The 18,367-nt window shown below is 44.3% G+C and overlaps 1 protein-coding gene across 7 annotated transcripts in view; it reads right to left on the bottom strand.

Moving 5' to 3' along the window:
- Positions 1-5,014: 5,014 nt before the first annotated feature.
- The window catches only part of LOC105486805 (cilia and flagella associated protein 61), a 290,537-nt gene continuing 277,184 nt past the window's right edge, over positions 5,015-18,367 (bottom strand). For 6 of the 7 annotated variants that reach the window (XM_011749862.2, XM_011749864.2, XM_011749865.2 and 3 more), the window contains one exon: positions 5,064-5,503. In XM_011749862.2, coding sequence (XP_011748164.2) covers positions 5,303-5,503 — 201 coding nt within the window. In that variant the 3' untranslated portion in view covers positions 5,064-5,302. Of the gene's footprint in view, positions 5,504-18,367 lie in introns of all 7 variants that reach the window. The other variant, XM_011749866.2, reaches the window with a different exon arrangement.

Genomic DNA, 18,367 nt, shown 5'->3' with positions numbered 1-18,367 from the left:
CTGAGTGAATTCAAACAGGGCTCTGAATTTAGCCAAGGGAATCTATTGAACGCTACTGAGATACTGAGATTCAATGAATCCGTTTCTTTTTCTTTATTTGTGGCTTCTAGTCTTGCCAGCCTAAATGAAATCTGCTTCAGACGGGTCAGTCAAAATAAATGGAAACTTGAAAGGTACTAGTATTGAAAACTAATTTCACCACCTGGGGCTGGGAAAGAATTGGGCTGCCCGTGCGCGCAAGCACACACCAGCGACCTCCAAGCAGGTGTAGCCCAGCCTGGGTTGTGGATCGCAGCCGCCTTCTGCGTGATTTTCTCAGAACCTGTGTGCCCTCATGGATGGGAACATCGGGTCGAGATACTTGTCTTCGCTTGAGAAGAGCAAAGCGCCACCACACTGCGCCCCTGACGCCGGCCTTAGCGCACGCGAGTCGGAGAAGGGGCCGCGTGAAGTTAAGTTGGGGGAAAGAGCGTGGATTTGCCCCCCTCCAGGGGGACTTCGCCAAAGTCAGTGAGCATAGGATCCAAGGCAGATCACCTAAGTGTCCTTCCCGGGCTTTAGGCGACTCCTCCCCTTCCTTCGGAGTCCTGGCCAGCGCTTTGGAAAAATCCCGGGCCTCTGCATTTCTTGCCCTTACGGACCCCGCCGTGGGTTCTTCCTCTGACCACTGCGGAGCCCCAGGCCACAGGCGCTGCAATGTCTCCTATCCTGGTGTGCGGGGGTGCCGTCGGGGCGCGCGCCGGGGTTCACTGTGACCCTCACCACAGCTGGAAATCAAAGTCAAGGCAACCGGGAGTTTGTAGAAAGCGCGAAGCTTGGAAATAAGAGCAGAAGCGGGGAACTTCTACGGAGGAGTTGGCTCCTTGGGGTGTCTAGAACAGGCCGCCCTGGCCTCACGGGAGGAGCCGGGCCCGCATTCTCACCCCACAGCGGGTAGCGCGTTTGGAGACGTCGGCGTTGAGGGGGGAGTTGTCAGCGCCCCCCATCCCCACTCTGCTGCAGACTTCTCTTCTGGCTTCACAGAAGCCCCCACTCCTGGCCCTCAGTCCCCGGAGCCACAACCGGGCAGGAACCGTACGTTGCCGCTGCAGTGCCCGCCGCCCGGAGGGACCAGCGCCTCCCTGCGCCTGGCGCGCCCGACCCGAGCTGGTGAGAGGCTTTGTATTTGCAGGAATGAGGGGTTGTTGTGTCAGTCCCAGGGGCACGCGAGAGACACGCGCAGCCCGCCTGCCCACCACCCCGCCCGGCCCGGCCCCAGGCACCTTCCGGGCCTCCCGCCCGCGGGCCGTTGCCTTTGTTCCGCGCATTAGCATAAAGCTGCCAGGGATCTCCCGTTTAAATAATTCCACACAAAAGGAGAGTGCATGAAAGAGAGCGAACAAGGGACGATCCGCGAGGCTGCGCCGTGCGCCCTCGCGGGGAGGGACCGCGCTCAAGTATTTCCCTCCCCTCGAGTTTCAAGTGCCCCCTGGCAATCTGCTGCGCGCCCATTATTCGGCCGGGGACCGACGGCGTGACTGGCCGCCTCTTTTATCCCCCCGAGAGTACCGTCGGGACCACTGCACGCTCCTTGAAGTGCCCTCAGGGCTGTTTCTTTTTGCCTCGGTGGGACCGTCGGGCCAGGGAGGGAGGAGAGCGGGCAGGAAGGCCCGGGCGGGCGGCGGGAAGGGCGGTGTTGGCGAAAGCTGGCAGAGGCGAAGCCTGGAAGGTGAGAAAGTCATAACCAGGGAATTAGGTCAGGGAGAGTCAGGACTGCACTGGACTCATCGGGATAACATTGAACTTGGGGTGTAAGAGGTGACCTCCACCTGTGAGGTGCTGGCGGCAGCTGGTTCGTGCGCCTCGGTCTCAAACGGCACTGACAAAACCCAGCGAAACTGACCAGAAAGGCCGCGGCGACCCAGATCCTTTCCCCTTCCTCCCACCCCACTCACACCTGCACCCCGCCTCGCCTGCCGTAGGAGGACGAAGAGGCATCCAGGCTCCTGGGGGCCACAAGAGCATACTTTCTACCTTGGTGTGCATTTTTGCTATGGGGTTAGGGGGTGGTCCTCCCCCACCACCGCCGTTCCTCTCCCTTCCGCCTTTCCCTCTTCTCCCGTCCCTGCTCTCCTGCCTAGCCCTCCGGTTCCCTCCTTGTGTCATCCGCCTCCTCTCTCTCCTCCTATCCTTCTCTCCCCTTCTGTCTCTTCTTTTCTTTCCCCTCCTTTCTTGCTCTCCACGGTCTCACCTCTCCCTCCTCTCTCTCCCCATCCCTTTCACTCCTAGTCCCTCCCCACCTGTGGTCTCCCTCCCCATGACTGGCCCCCTTCCTCTCTCCCAGCCCCTTCTTCCCACTGTCCCTCCCTCCCCATCCAGTTCCCCCAGCCCTTTTTGCTGTCTTTCTGCTCCTCTCTCTCCTCTCGTCCCTCTCTCCTGTGTCTTCCCTTGCTTGTTTCTGTCCTCTCTCCCTCTCTTCCCCCCACCTCTCTCCCAGTCTCCCATTCCTCTCCCCTACTCTCTTTGCTTCTCTCTCTCCCCCCTCCTTTACTCTCCCCCCACTCTTCTCCCTGCTCTTATTCTCCCCCCACTCCCCACAGGCCAATGTGTGTTATTTTATTTGTCTAGAGAGAGCCTATTTGTTCAGTGATGTGTGGCCTCCTGGTCGCCTGCTTTAATGGGGGACGCGGAGGCTTGGTTTCTGTGAGCATTAGCATACAGCTGCCGGGCTCTGCGCCCCTGCCGGCGCTCACTTTATCCCAGCCTTATCATCACTTCTTCTTTCAACCAGAAAACAATCAACAGCTCCTCGCACTCGGCGACTTTCGAGCCCTGCTCCCTGCTTCTTGGCTAACACTGGCTCACTCGGGTGCGCACCCTCTCTCTCTCTCTCTCTCTCTCTCTCTCTCTCTCTCTCTCTCTCTCTCCTCCTCTCTCTCTCTCCCTCTTGAAAGGGTAAATATTGATTGGCTGGCTTTACATTTTATGCTCCATGCCATATTTCCTTCCCTCTCTCACTTCGTCGTTGATTTTTCTCTTGCCCTCCTGTGATGTTTGAGTGTAATAAAACCATAAGAAGCCATTTTTTGGAAAGGCGGTGGTTACACTCTTTATTAAAAACCGACGTCTGTCGGGAGAGCAATTAGAGGCATCAGAAGGCAGGGTTGTTGCATGTGTTTTGGGAGAATAAAACTTTGGAAAATTAACTTTGGTATTTTTTTATTAATATTCTTTGCTTAAAACTGTAGAATTCCAAGATCAAGCTTAGAAGCCAAGATGTACCCAGCTCAGCAGCAAGTGCTGAAATATGTAGAGATGCCAAGCATTCATTCCACTTACAGAATTCATGCCTTGTGCAAGCCAAGTCCAAATATTGGTCTCTTTCAAGCACTTCCTTTTGCCAGGCTTTATCTTCACCGTTATTTTCCCAAAGCCCTTAGAATAGTCAATTGCCAAGTTATAATCAACAACTCTTGAATTCCTCTTTTATTCTTAGGAAACTTGTTCAGTGATAAAGTTTTCAAGTCTGAACAGATATGCTAAGATCCTTAGATTCAGGAAATTATTTAGCATATATGCTAAATGTCCTGTAAATTACCCACTTTCTAAGTGTGAGATAAGGATTAAAATAATGTCACCCAATACACTTTGTAGACAAAAATATATTCTAGATATTTTCGAGTCTGCTGTGATACTTATGGAGCTCCAACACTCCTTTTTCAAAAGGCGGCAAAGGAAAACTTGTCACATTTATGCATGATTTTGTATTAAGGTTGACATTGTCATTTGGGGTCACTTTTATGTGACTAGAGGCTTTTTAATGCTAATACTTGGTCACAGAAGTCATAACTGTTGATCCTCTGAGGTTGTTCTGTTAATCTCCATCCAAGGGTTCCAGGACCTGTCACAGAAACTTACTCCTTTTACTTATGAGTTTGACCCAGGTCCTTTCAGGGGAAAGGGACAGGGGAGGAGAGTTGCTTGAGCCGACTCATTCACCAGTCCCTGAAATATGGTTTCACGTGTGCTGGGTCTGAATTCTGAAGCGTGGACCAGTAGCAATTGTTCCCTATTCAAGTGACATAGTGTGTACCATATGGCCAATGCTGGGCCCTCCCCACAGTGACCCATGCATTTGTGGAAAACGCACATGTGAAGGAATTAGGAGCATTTATTGCTTGCTTTTGCCTGCCTTGGGAAAATCAAGAGTCCAGTATTCTGGAACAATTTTATTTTGCAGAAATATCAATATCAAATAACTTTGCAGTTCCAACAAGTTGGCACTTTGCAGCAGAGAGTTTGATAATGTGTATACAATACTGTAATGCCAGCTCTGACTTTCCTTCTAATAGTTGTGTATCCCTTATCTTGTGCCAATTTTTGCTCAACATTTACCTGAAATATAACACATGAACAAAAAAGTGGAATTGTTCACAAAAACCAATGTTAAGCCCTGCTGTGAAAAAGTGTGTCACACTATCTACTAAGACAGACCCAATAAATGAGAACCATCTTATGTGCTGTTGCCCCTCGTTCCTGAATCCATGCAGTTTCTAGTGGGCAATTAATTTGCTTTATTTATAAGAAAAAGGGTTTCTGATCCACATTATAGCTGACATGTACTAGGGACCCCCTCACCCTCCCCCCAGTGCAAAGCAGCAGTGCTAAGGATAAAAGAAAGTGAACTTAGATGAACTTCCCATTACCACCTTACCATGTTCTAATCTAAAACCTATGTGTGAACCCCTTGAGCATCCAACTTTTCTGTGACTTTAGGCTCCTCATCTGCAGTTTGAAACAGAAATACAGCCTCCTCCTTTCCAAAGGTCATGTACGCTTTCCTACACAATCACTGCTTCTGATGTTGGACTATATAGATTTAATTTCTCATCCTCTGTTTACTGATTTTCCATTCTGGGCACATTTTCTTTTTTATCACCCATAAGTATTGCTGGGTAAACATGTGAAGAACTAACAAGACTGGCAGCAGAAGTTTCCAGGAAATCAAACAGAATCACACCCAAGGTAAAACAAGTTTTACACAGTATGATCTCATTTTATTGCCGAAATGGATTATTCTGCAGAGAAACATGCCTGGGATTTGTAAAGCGAGCCTGCCCCAGAAGAGAGGCACACGGCCATGTGCCACCTACTGGGATGATAGAAAACTACAGGCATAAGTCGGGGAAGGAAAGGAAGGAACAAAACCACCAGGGGCTGGCTTCCCTGTCATACCAGGATGCAGAGAACTTTTCTATTTCTACAGAGCAAGTTTCCAGGAACTAAATAAATGAAAACCATAAAGGGGAGACCCTGCCTACAACTAAATGATGCCTGGCCACGCATACATGGGTAGGTGGTAGCGATTATAGTGTAGGTAGTCCAGAGTGCTTCTCTCCACCAGGGTTTTGTAGATGGATTCCTCGAAGACTCTTTTGAGGTATTGCCTGGGCTTCTCAGTCGGGTTTATTTCCTCATCTTCTATCTGATGGGCTAACTGCTCTATGGAAGGAAGATCTTCCTCCTGTAAAACACAGTAAGAGGCCAGATACAGAAATTAATTGGACCCTGCACAGTTGTAACAGGGCAGTTTCGTGAAAACGAAAACGATAGTAGTCAGCTGTGCAAGGCTGGTCACTTTTTTCCTAGCTTTTGAAAATTTATTTTTAATTGTGGCAAAGTATACAATAACATCAAATGTCTTATTTTAATAATTTTTAGGTGTACAGTTCAGTGGCATGAAGTACATTCACATTGCTGTGTAACCCTCACCACTGTCCATCTCCAGGACTTTTTCATCTTTGTCAACTGAAATACTGTCTCCATTAAACAGCAGCTCCCTACCCTCCCATCCTCCAGGCCCTGGAAACCGCCTCTGTCTCTGTGAACGTGACTACACAGGCACCTCATATGAGTGGAACTGTGTAGTATTTTTTTTGTATGACTGGCTTATATCACTTAGCATAATGTCCTTAAGAGTCATCCAGGTTAGTAATTTCAAGCCCTTCATTTTCAGATAAAAATCATCATACTTGTTTTGTTGTCGTCGTCGTTTCTGTTTGTTTTTTGAGAAGGAATTTCGCTGTTGTTGCCCAGGCTGGAGTGCAATGGCGCGATCTGGGCTCACTGCAACCTCCGCCTCCCAGGTTCAAGCGATTCTCCTGCCTCAGCCTCCCGAGTAGCTGGGACTACAGGCGTGGCCCACCACACCTGGCTAATTTTGTATATTTAATAGAGACAGGGTCTCTCCTTGTTGGTCAGGCTGCTCTGGAACTCCCCACCTCAGGTGATCTGCCCGCCTTGGCCTCCCAAAGTGCTGGGATTACAGGCGTGAGCCACTGTGCCCTGCCCGTTTAAAAAAAAAAAAAAAAAAAAGGAGTGATTAAACCTTTTTACTTGAAAGGTCCTAGATGGTTTTCTTGGTTATAATTCCCAAGAAATGGGATTTTAAAATCTTAGAATAAATTCACGGTCAAGTCAAATGTTATTGATACATTTGAAAAGATAGGGCTTAGAAAGAATAAAGTGGTTTGAAGTTGAGAATCATATGATGTACACAGGTACAGTGTAGTAGAGATTTTCCGAACATTTCATTATAAACGTTTTCAGAGACAAGTTGAAGAATTGTCCAGTGGGCACCTGCACGCCCCCACCTGGACTCCACAGATAACATCTGCTATATTTGCTTCACCGCCGCATATCTGCCCTCCAGAGTAGGGTACTTCTAGAAAGCACATCCCCCAGGGTTGAGCTGGGTGCTTTCCAAACACTGTGATTCTTGAACATCACTGTAGATCAAGAGTCTGTGGACTCCAATGGTACATTTATTTCAACTTCCAATAATTCCTTCTGTTTTGAACAGAAAAGGCAATTACTTGCAGGGTTTTGTTGGATTATTAACTTACTAGTGATAAGAGCTTATAGATAGAAAAGTAGACTCAAGCTATATGGAGGCATAGAGTCATTGCCACTTGGCTAAGCAAGACACAACAAGGTGTTGGAGATTATGCATGCATTGGAAAGAGCAGTCAGTGGGGGTTGCAGGAATTCAGATTTAAACCAGAGGGATAAAGGCAGTGATAGGGAAAAAGCAACTGATTCTCACAACTAAACACTGGAGGTGCTGAAAACTTTGGGTGCCACCAGTAAGGCCTCGTGGATATATTCTGCAATGTATATGAGGTTGGCTCTTTCTTCCTTAATTTTTCTGGAGAACTCTATCAAACCAACGAAAAACAATTGCCTTATTAAAATTATACAAGATTTCGAGCTCATATTGTATGCTGCTGTTCTGACACTGGGTTAAATAGTGTAAAATTACTTTTAAAGTTTGTTTCAGGCAAATATTGCTCTAGATTATAAACAGATTTTTGGGCACTTGCCTCTTGAAGGATGACCTGTCATACTGTGATCATCTTCTTTCACTGTGTGACCACCTCCCCTCACAGTATGACCACCTCCCCTCAGTGTGACCACTTCCCCTCAGTGTGACCACCTCCCCTCAGTATGACTACCACCCCTCACAGTGTGACCATGTCCCCTCAGTGTGACCACTTCCCCTCAATGTAACCACCTCCTCTCAGTGTGACCACCACCCCTCTCAGTGTGACTACCTCCCCTCACAGTATGACCACCTCCCCTCAGTGTGACCACCTCCCCTCAGTGTGACGACCACCCCTCACAGTGTGACCACCTCCCCTCACAGTATAACCACCTCTCCTCAGTGTGACTGCCTCCTCACTCACAGTATGACCACCTCCCCTCAGTGTGACCACTTCCCCTCAATGTGACCACCTCCTCTCAGTGTGACTACCACCCCTCACAGTGTGACCACCTCCCCTCCCAGTATGACCACCTCCCCTCAGTGTGACCACCTCCTCACTCACAGTATGACCACCTCCCCTCATTGTGACCACCTCCCCTCAGTGTGACCACCTCCCCTCACAGTATGACCACCTCCCCTCAGTGTGACCACCTCTTCTCAGTGTGACCACCTCCTCTCACAGTGTGACCACCTCCCCTCAGTGTGACCACCTCCTCACTCACAATATGACTACCTCTTCTCAGTGTGACCACCTCCCCTCTCAGTGTGACCACCTCTGCTCACAGTGTCACTACCTCCCCTCAGTGTGATCACCTCCCCTCAGTGTGATCACCTCCCCTCACAGTGTGGCCGCCTCCCCTCTCACAGTGTTACCACCTCCCCTCTTACAGTGTGACCACCTCCCCTCTCACAGTGTGACTACCTCCCCTCTCACAGTGTGACCACCTCCCCTCACAGTGTGACTACCTTCCCTTAGTGTGACCATCTCCCCTCTCACAATGTGGCCACCTCCCCTCTCACAGTGTGGCCACCTCCCCTCACACAGTGTGACCACCTCCCCTCTCACAGTGTGACTCCCTCCCCTCTCACAGTATGACTCCCTCCCCTCAGTGTGACCACCTCCCCTCTCAGTGTGACCATCTCCCCTCACAATGTGATTACTTTTTCTTTCACAGCATGATCACCTCCCCTCAGTGTGACCATCTCCCCTCTCACAGTGTGACCACCTCCCCTCTCAGTGTGACCACCTCCCCTCTCAGTGTGACCACCTCCCCTTTCACAATGTGATTACTTTTTCTCTCAGCGTGACCACCTCCCCTCAGTGTGACCACCTACCCTCATGCAGCGTGACCACTTTTTCTCTCAGTGTGACCACCTCCCCTCAGTGTGACCACTTCCCCTCACACAATGTGATCACTTTTTCTCTCATAGTGTGAATCCCTCCCCTCTCAGTGTGACTACCTCCTCTCAGTAGTGTGACCATCTCCCTTCACACAGTGTGACCACCCCTTCCTCCCCTCATTACCCTTATGAATTCAACTTCTTTAGATTCCACATGTAAGTGAGATCATGCAGTATTTGTCTTTCTGTACCTGATTTTTTTTTTTTTTTTAAGACAAGGTCTCACTCTGTTGCCCAGACTGGAGTGCAGCGGGACGATCTCGGCTCACCACAACCTCTGCCTCCTGGGTGCAAGCAATTCTCCTGCCTCAGCCTCCCGAGTAGCTGGGATTACAGGTGCACACCACTACCGCCTGGCTAATTTTTGTATTTTTAGTAGAGACGAGGTTTCACCATGTTGGCAAGGCTGCTCTTGAACTCCTGACCTCAAATGATCCACCTGCCTCGGCCTCCCAAAGTGCTGGGGTTACAGGCCACTGTGCCCGGCCGTACTTAGCATAATGTCCTCCAGTTTCATCCATGTTGTTGAAAATGACAGAACAGAACTTCCTTTTTTTAAGGCTGAATAGTATTCCATTGTGCATATATACCATAATTTCTTTATCCATTCATCTGCTGATGAACACTTAGGTTCAATTCGTGTCCTGGCTATTTTGAATAGGCTGCAACAGGCATAAGAATGCAGATATTTCTTTGATACACTGATTTCATTTCTTTGTTTTTTTTTTTTTTTTTTTTTTTTTTTTGAGACGGAGTCTCGCTCTGTCGCCCAGGCTGGAGTGCAGTGGCTGGATCTCAGTTCACTGCAAGCTCCGCCTCCCAGGTTCACGCCATTCTCCGGCCTCAGCCTCCTGAGTAGCTGGGACTACAGGCACCCACCACCTCGCCCGGCTAGTTTTTTGTATTTTTTAGTAGAGACGGGGTTTCACCATGTTAGCCAGGATGGTCTCGATCTCCTGACCTCGTGAGCCACCCGTCTCGGCCTCCCAAAGTGCTGGGATTACAGGCTTGAGCCACCGCGCCCGGCCCTGATTTCATTTCTTTTGGATACATACCCAAAAGTGAGATTGCTGGATCATATGTAATTCTATTTTTAGTTTTCTGAGGAACCTCCACATTGTTTTCCAAAATGGCTGAACCAATCTCCATTACCACCAACAGTGAACAAGAATTCCCTTTTCTCCACATCCTTGCCAACCTTTTATCTATAACAGCCATACTAACAAGGGTGAGGTGGTAGCTCACTGTGGTTTTATTTTGCATTTCCCTGATGATACATGAGGTTGATCCTTTTTAAAATATATCTTTTGGTCACAGTAAGTCCTCATAGCGTCCTAGAAACTGTAACTTTATGTGAGATAACATGTATCAAAACAAATTTTACCATAGGCTAATTGATAAGAACAAGAGTGAAGTTCCGACAGCATATTTCTGGTCACAAAAACATCACCAAACTTCTAAATACCTGATGTAAATGACGAGTTGATGGGTGCAGCACACCAACATGGCACAAGTATACATATGTAACAAACCTGCACGTTATGCACATGTACCCTACAACTTAAAGTATAATAATAAATAAATTAAAAAAAAAAGATCAAAAACACTTCTAATATTAAACACTAAAATAATTGTGGGCTATAATACATTTAAGAAAGATTAACATAAACAAGTAAGGTAATTATTTACCGAATTATTTCAGTTCTGGGTGGTGAGTTGCTGCAGCTTATCCTGGCAGCTCAGGTCACAAAGCGGGAACCCATGATGAACAGGACCCTTCCCATCACAGGGTACATTCCCACCCACATCCGCACCCACACTCACGCACACTGGGACCATTTAGACATGCTAATTAACCTTTTGTGTCTGGCTCTTTTCACTTAGCGTGGTGTTTTGTTTTTTTCTGATCTTTGAACTCCAGTGTACCTGGTGAAAACCCACAATGCACACAAACATGGGCAGAACATGCAAACTCCACAGACAGTGGCCCAGGAATGACTTTCTTTTCCTCATCAATGTTACAATGAAAGGATTTTATTTGAGGACCTACCACATGTATTCTTTTGAGAAGTGTCTATTCAGGTCCTTTGCTTGTGTTTATATCAGGCCATTTGTTTTCCTGTCAGTGAGTTGTGTGAGTTCCCTATATATTTTGGATATTAGCTAAAATTGGATATCATACATCAAATCAGATGTATGATTTGGAAATATTTTCTCCCAGTCTGTGAGCTGTCTCTTCGCTCTGTTGTTTTCTTTGCTGTGCAGACGCTTTTACATTTGATGTAGACCCACTTGTCTGTTTTTGCTTTTGTTGCCTGTGCTTTTGGTGTCACGTCCAAAAAAATCCTTTCTGAGACCAATGTCAAGAACTATTTCTCCTATGTTCTCTTCTAGAAGTTATACAGTTTCCGGTCTTATGTTTAAGTCTTCACTCCATTTTGAATTGATTTTTCTGTATGGGCTGAGAGAAGAGTCCAATTTCATTCTTCTGCATGTAGATATCCAGTTTTTCTAATACCATTTATTGAAGGGACTGTCCTTTCCCCATTGTATGTTCTTGCCACTTCTGTCAAAAATCAATTGACTGTAAATGTGTAGGTTTATTTATGACTTTGTATCCTGTCCCACTGGTACATTTATCTGTTTTTATGGCAGTACCATGCTGATATGGTTTGGCTCTGTGTCCCCACCCAAATCTCATTTCGATTTGTAATCCCCATGTGTCTGTCAAATGACAGAGGTGTTTGGATCATGGGGGCGAACTATGCTGAGAACTATGCTGTTCTCCTGATAGTGAGTGAGTTCTCATGAGATCTGATGGTTATAAGTGTTTGGAAGTTCCTCCTTTGCTCTTCTCATGCTCCTGCCACCTTGTGAAGAAGGTGCTTGCTTCCCCTTCCACCATGATTGTAAGTTTCCTGAGGCTTCCCTGGCCATATGGGACTGTGAGTCAATTAAATCTCTTTCCTTCATAAATTACTCAGTCTCAGTTCTTTACAACAGCGTGAAAATGGACTAATACACATGCTGTTTTGATTACTATAGTTTTGAAATATACTTTGAGATCAGGTAGTGTTATGCCTCCAGTTTTTGTTTGTTTGTTTTTTCTCAAGATTGTATTGGCTATTTGTGGGTCTTTTGTGGTTCCATATGATTTTTAAGATTGTCTTTTCTGTTTCTGTGAAAAATGACATTGGCATTTTGATAGGAATTACATTGAATCTGCAGATTGCTTTGGGTAGTATGGACATTTTAACAATATGAATTCTTCTAATCCATGAACACATGATATCTTTCCATTTATTTGTGTTGGCTTCAATATTTTTCATCAATGTTTTATAGCTCTCATTATACAGATCTTTAAACTCCTTGGTTAAAACTCCTAAGTATTTTTTTATGCTTTGTAAATGGAATTGCTTTCTTAATTTCTTTTTCAGATAGTTTATTGTTAGTGTATATCAACATTATTATTATTTTTTTCTAGACGGAATCTCACTCAGACTAGAGTACAGTGGCATGATTTTGGCTCACTGCAACCTCCGCCTCCTGGGTTCAAGAGATTGTCCTGCCTCAGCCTCCTGAGTAGTTGGGATTACAGGTACCTGCCACCATGTCTGGCTAATTTTTTTTATTTTTAGTAGAGATGGGGTTTCACCACGTTGGCCAGGCTGGTCTTGAACTCCCGACCTCAGGTGATCTGGCTGCCTTGGCCTCCCAAGGTGCTGGGATTACAGGTGTGAGCCACCGTGTCTAGCCAACACTACTGACTTTTGTATGTTGGTTTTGTATCCTGCAACTTTACTGAACTCACTTACCAGTTCTACCAGTTTTTTTTTGTGGAGTGTTTAAGGATTTTATGTATATAAGATCATGTCATCAGCAAACAGAGACAATTTCACCTCTTCCTGTCCTAGCTGGCTGCTTTTTACTTCTTCTTTTTCCCTAATTGCTCTGGCTAGGACTTCTAGTCCTATGATTAATAGAAGTGGCAAGAGTGGGCATCCTTGTCTTGTTCCTGATCTTAGAGGAAAAGCTTTCAACTTTTCACCACTGAGAATGATGTTAGCTGTGGGCTTGTCCCCGGCCTTTATTGTGTTCAGGAACATTCCTTTTATACCTGATTGTTGAGAGGTTTTTTTTTTTTAATCATGAAAGGATGCAAATTTTATCAAATGCTTTCTCGGCCTTCTAGCATAATGTTTTGAGGTTCATGTGCTTTGTATCAGTACCTCATTTCTCTTCATGGCTGAATACTATTCCATTGTGTGGCTAGACCACATTTGTTTATCCGTTGATATGTTGATGGAGATTTGGGTTGTTTCCTCCTTCTGGCTATTCTAACCAGTGCTGCTTTGAAGATTCTTGTACAAGCGATCATTAGAATACCTCATTCAATTCTTTGTTTGTTTCTTTTGTTTTTTTGAGAAGGAGTCTTGTTCTGTCACCCAGGTTGGAGTAAAGTGATGTGATCTCAGCTTATTGCAACATCTACGTCCTGGGTTCAAGCAATTCTCCTGCCCCAGCCTCCTGAGTAGGTAGGACTACTGGTGTGCACCACCACGTCCGGCTAAGTTTTGTATTTTTAGTAGAGATGTGGTTTCATTACATTGGCCAGGCTGGTCTTGAACTCCTGACCTCAGATCTGCCCACCTCAGCCTCCCACAGTGCTGGGATTACAGGTGTTAGCCACCACTTCCGGCCTCAGTTCTGCTGGATATATATTTAGAAGTGCAATTGCTGAGTCATATGGTAATTCTGTGTGTAACTTTTTGAGGAACCATCAAAACGTTTTCTATAGCAGGTGTAATTTTACATTCCCACCAGCAATTCAGTTCCCATTTTCCCTACATCCTTACTATTTCCCCCCTTGTTTTGTATTATAGCCATCCTAGTGGATGTAAAGTGCTATCTCGTTATGGTTCTGATTTGCATTTCCCTAATAATTATTGATGCTGAACATATTTTCATGTAAATAGGTTTACTTCTGGACTCTGAATTTTATTCAATTGATCTGTAGATCTATTCTCATGCAAGTACCACACTGTCTTGGTTACTGTGGCTTTGTAGTAAGAAAATGTGAGTTCTTCAACTTTGTTCCTTTTTTCCTCCAAGATAGTTTTGGCTATTTGGAGTCCCTTCCATTTCCATAGGAACTTAGGACTTGCATTTCTTTTTAAAAATGCCCTTGGAATTTTGATAGGATTGTACTGAATTGTAGATTGTTTTGGGTGGTATTGCCATCCTAACAGTATAAAGTCTTCAAATGCATGAACACAGATGTTGTCCCATTTATTTAGGTAGTCATTCACTTCTTTCAAAAATGTTTTGTAGTTTTCAGTGTATAAGCCTTGCCCTATTTTGGTTAAATTTATTCCCAAGTATTTTATTCTTTTTAATGCTATTATAATTGTTTTCTTAATTTCATTTTCAAATTATTAACTGCTAATATGGTTTGGATGTTTTGTCCCCTTCAACTCTCATGCTGAAATGGGATCCCCAATGCTGGAAGTGGGATCTGGAAGAGGTGTTTGGGTCTTGGGGAGGATCCCTCATGAATGGCTTGCTACTGTCCTCGTGGTAATGAGTGAGTTCTCACTCTGAGTTCATGCTAGATCTGGTTGTTTAAAAGAACCTGGCACCACTTCCCTCTCTCTTTTGTTCCCTCTCTTGCCATGTGATACACTGTCTCCCCCCTTCACCTTCCATCATGATTGGAAATTTCCTGAGGCCCTCACCAGAAGCAGATGCCAGTACATGTACTTCATGTACAGCCTGCAGAACCGTGAGCCAAATCTCTTTTCTTTATAAATTACCCAGTCTCAGGTGTTCTTCTAAAGCAATGCAAACAGATTAATACAACTGCTAATGCAGACAATGGATTATTGTGTGTTGATTTCATATTCTGCAACTTTGCTGATTTCATTTCTTAGCTCTAATAGTTATTTTTTGGATTCTTTAGGATCACATCACCTGAGAATGGAGATAGTTTTACTTCTTCCTTTCCAATGTGGATGTCTTTTATACCTTTTTCTTGCCTGATTGCTCTGGCTAGAACTTCCAAAACCGTGCTGAATATAAGTGGTGAAAGCAGGCATCCTTGTCTTATTCCAGATCTCAGGGATAAGAATTCAGGTTTCAGCAATTCATTATTGAGTGTGATGTTATCTGTGGGTTTTTCATATACATCCTTTATCAGATTGGAGACATTCCCTTCTATTGACAGTTTTTTGTCAAATGCTTTTTCTGCACCAATTGAGATGATAGTGGTTTTTTCCCCTTTGTTCTATTTTTTTTTTTTTTTTTTTTATGGAGTCTCACTCTATTGCCCAGGCTAGAGTGCAGTGGCCCAGTCTTGGCTCACTGCAACCTTTACCTGCTGGGTTCAAGAGATTCTCCTGCCTCAGCCTTGTGAGTGGCTGAGATTACAGGTGTGTGCCACCATGCTTGGCTAATTTTTTTTGTATTTTTACTAGAGACAGGGTTTCATCATCTTGGTCAGGCTGGTCTCAAACTCCTGATCTCAAATGATCTGCTCGCCTTGGCCTTCCAAAGTGCTGGGATTATAGGCATGACCCACTGCGCCGAGCCTCCCCTTTGTTCTATTAAAGTGGTGTATTACATTGATTCATTTTTATATGTTGAACTACCCTTACGTTCCTGGGGTAAATCTCACTAGCTGGGTGTTTAGTCCTTTAATATGCTGCTGGATTTGGTTTGCTAATAATCTGCTGGCTATTTTTGCTTCTAAATTTAAAAGGGGTGTTGGTCTGTAAGTTTTCTTTTCTTGCAGTGTCTTTGTCTAGCTTTGGTATTAGGGTAATGCTGATCTCATTGAATAGTTCCAACCTCTTCTGTTTTTTGGAAGAGTTCAAGAGAATTGTTGTTAATTCTTTAAATGTTTGATAGAATTCACTAGCGAAGCCATCTGGTCTTGGGCTTTTCTTTGTGTGAGGTTTTTGATTATCAATTCAAGGTCTTTACTTGTTATAGCTCTGTTGAGATTTTCTATTTCTTCTTGTGTCAGTTTTTAGTTTGTTCATTTCTTTTTTTTTTTTTTTGAGACAGAGTCTTGCTTTGTCGCCCAGGTTGGAGTGCAATGGCATGATTTCGGCTCATTGAAACCTCCGCCTCCCAGGTTCAAGTGATTCTCCTGCCTCAGCCTCCTGAGTAGCTGGGGTTACAGGCAAGTGCCACCATGCTGGGCTAATTTTTGTATTGTTAGTAGAGACGGGGTTTCACCATGTTGGTCAGATTGATCTCGAACTCCTGACCTCATGATCGGCCCACCTTGGCCTCCCAAAGTGCTGAGATTACAGCCGTGAGCCACTGCGCCCAGCTTAGTTTGTTCATTTCTAATAATTTGTCCATTTCATCTAGGTTATGTAATTGGTTGGCAAATAATTATTCATGGCGTTTTCTCATAATCCTTTTTTATTTCTGTAAGGTTGACAGTAACGTCCCCACTTCTATTTCGACTTTAGTAATCTGAGTCTTTTTTCTTAGTCAGTCTAGCTAAAGGTTTATCAATTTGGTTGATCTTTTCAAAGAACTAACTTTTGGTTTTATTGATTTTCTCTATTTTCTTATTCTCTATTTCATTTATCTCTGTTCTAATCCTTATTATTTCTTTTCTTCTGCTGGCATTAGGCTTAGTTTGGTTTTCTTTTCCTAGTTCCTCAAGTTATAAAATCAGGTTCCTGATTTGAGTTCTTTTTATGTAGGCACTTATAGCTTTAAATTCTGTTTTCTTTGGATCTCATAAATGTTGGTATGTTGTATCTTAGTTTTCATTCATCTATAAGCATTTCTAATATCCCTTTTTTATTTCTTTTATGATACACTGGTTGCTTAAGAATGTGTTATTTAACTTCCACAAATTTGTGAATTTTTCCAATCTTCCTTCTGTTACTGATTTCCAGCTTCATTCCGTTGTGGTTGGAGAATATACTTTGTATGATTTTAATCTGTTAAAATGTATTGGCACTTGTTTTGTGGCCTAACATATGGCCTATCCTGGAGAATGTTTTGTGTGCACTTGAGAAGAATGTGCATTCTACTGTTGAACAGAGAATTTCATCCATGACTGTTGGGTCCACTTGGCTTATAGTGCTATTGAAGTCATCTATTTCCTTATTGATTTTCTATCTGGTTGTTCTAGTCATTATTGAAAGTAAGATACAGAAGTCTGCATTATTATTTTAGAACTATTTCTTCTTTCAATTCTGCTTTTATTCATGTATTTTGGGGTTCTTTTGTTAGGTGAATATATGGTTAGAATTGTTGTATCTTTCCTAAAGGATTTTGAAGGATCATTTTGACTGAATAAAATTTCACCTTGGTCAGTGATGCTGTGGCTTTGCCTGCAGCTAAATAATGCAGTGCCAGTGTTCCTCTCTTTACCTCCACAAGAGCATTCACGATATCTTGGAATGAGTTTGCTTTTTAAAAATAAATGTTATATTCTTTTTTTTTTTTTGAGACGGAGTTTTGCTCTTGTCACCCAGGCTGCAGTGCAATGGTACAATCTGGGCTCACTGCAAACTCCACCTCCCAGGTTCAAGCAATTCTCCTGCCTCAGCCTCCCGAGTTGCTGGGACTACAGCCACCTGCCACCATGCCCAGCTAATTTTTGTATTTTTAGTAGAGACGGGGTTTCACCATGTTGGCCAGACTGGTCTCGAACCCCTGACCTCAGGCGATCCACCTGCCTCGGCCTCCCAAAGTGCTAGGATTACAGGCGTGAGCCACGGAGTTTCACTCTTGTCTCCCAGGCTGGACTGAAGTGGCACATCTCAGCACACTGCATCCTCCGCCTCCTGAGTTCAAGAGAGGCTCCTGCCTCAGTCTCCCGAGTAGCTGGGATTATAGGCACCTGCCACCATCCCTGAACAATTTTTTTGTATTTTTAGTAGAGATTGGATTTCACCATGTAGGCCAGGCTAGTCTCGAACTGCTGACCTCAGGTGACCCACCTGCCTCATCCTCCCAGAGTGCTTTACACTCTGGGATTACAAGCATGAGCCACTGCACCCGGCCCATGTTATAATGATTCTAATCTTCATAACAGATGACTTCTAACAACATTCATAGATAATAGATAGGTAATAGTCTTTTCTTTCTTTACATGTGGAAGGAGAAGAAAATTGATATACCAAGCTCTAGGATATCATAGTTAATGGGATTGAACTTCTGTACTTCCCAGAAGACAAGGTAGAAAGTGAAATAAAATGGGTTACATCATTTGAATATTTTTAAAAAATTTAATTGTAATTATTATGAGTACATAATAATTGCATATATTTATGGAGTACATGTGATATTTTGATACAGGCATACAATGTGTAATGATCAAATCAGGGTAAATGGAGTATCCGTCACCTCAAGCATTTACCATTTCTTTGTGTTAGAAACATTCCAATTCCACTCTTTTAGTTATCTTAGAACATAAAATAAATTAGTGTTAACTATAGTCACCCTATTGTGTTACCAAATACTAGATCTTATTCATCCTATCTAACTGTATTTTTGTACTCATTAACCATCCCCGCTTTATCCACCCTCTCCTTGCCACCCTTCACAGCCTCTGGTGCCCATCATTCTACTATCTCCAAGAGTTCAATTTTTTTTTAAGCTTCCACACATGTGTGAGAACATACAATATTT

The sequence above is a fragment of the Macaca nemestrina genome, chromosome 15 (assembly GCF_043159975.1).
Source record: "Macaca nemestrina isolate mMacNem1 chromosome 15, mMacNem.hap1, whole genome shotgun sequence".
Taxonomy (NCBI): Eukaryota; Metazoa; Chordata; class Mammalia; order Primates; family Cercopithecidae; genus Macaca; species Macaca nemestrina.
This window is presented reverse-complemented; position numbering and strand designations above follow the sequence as displayed.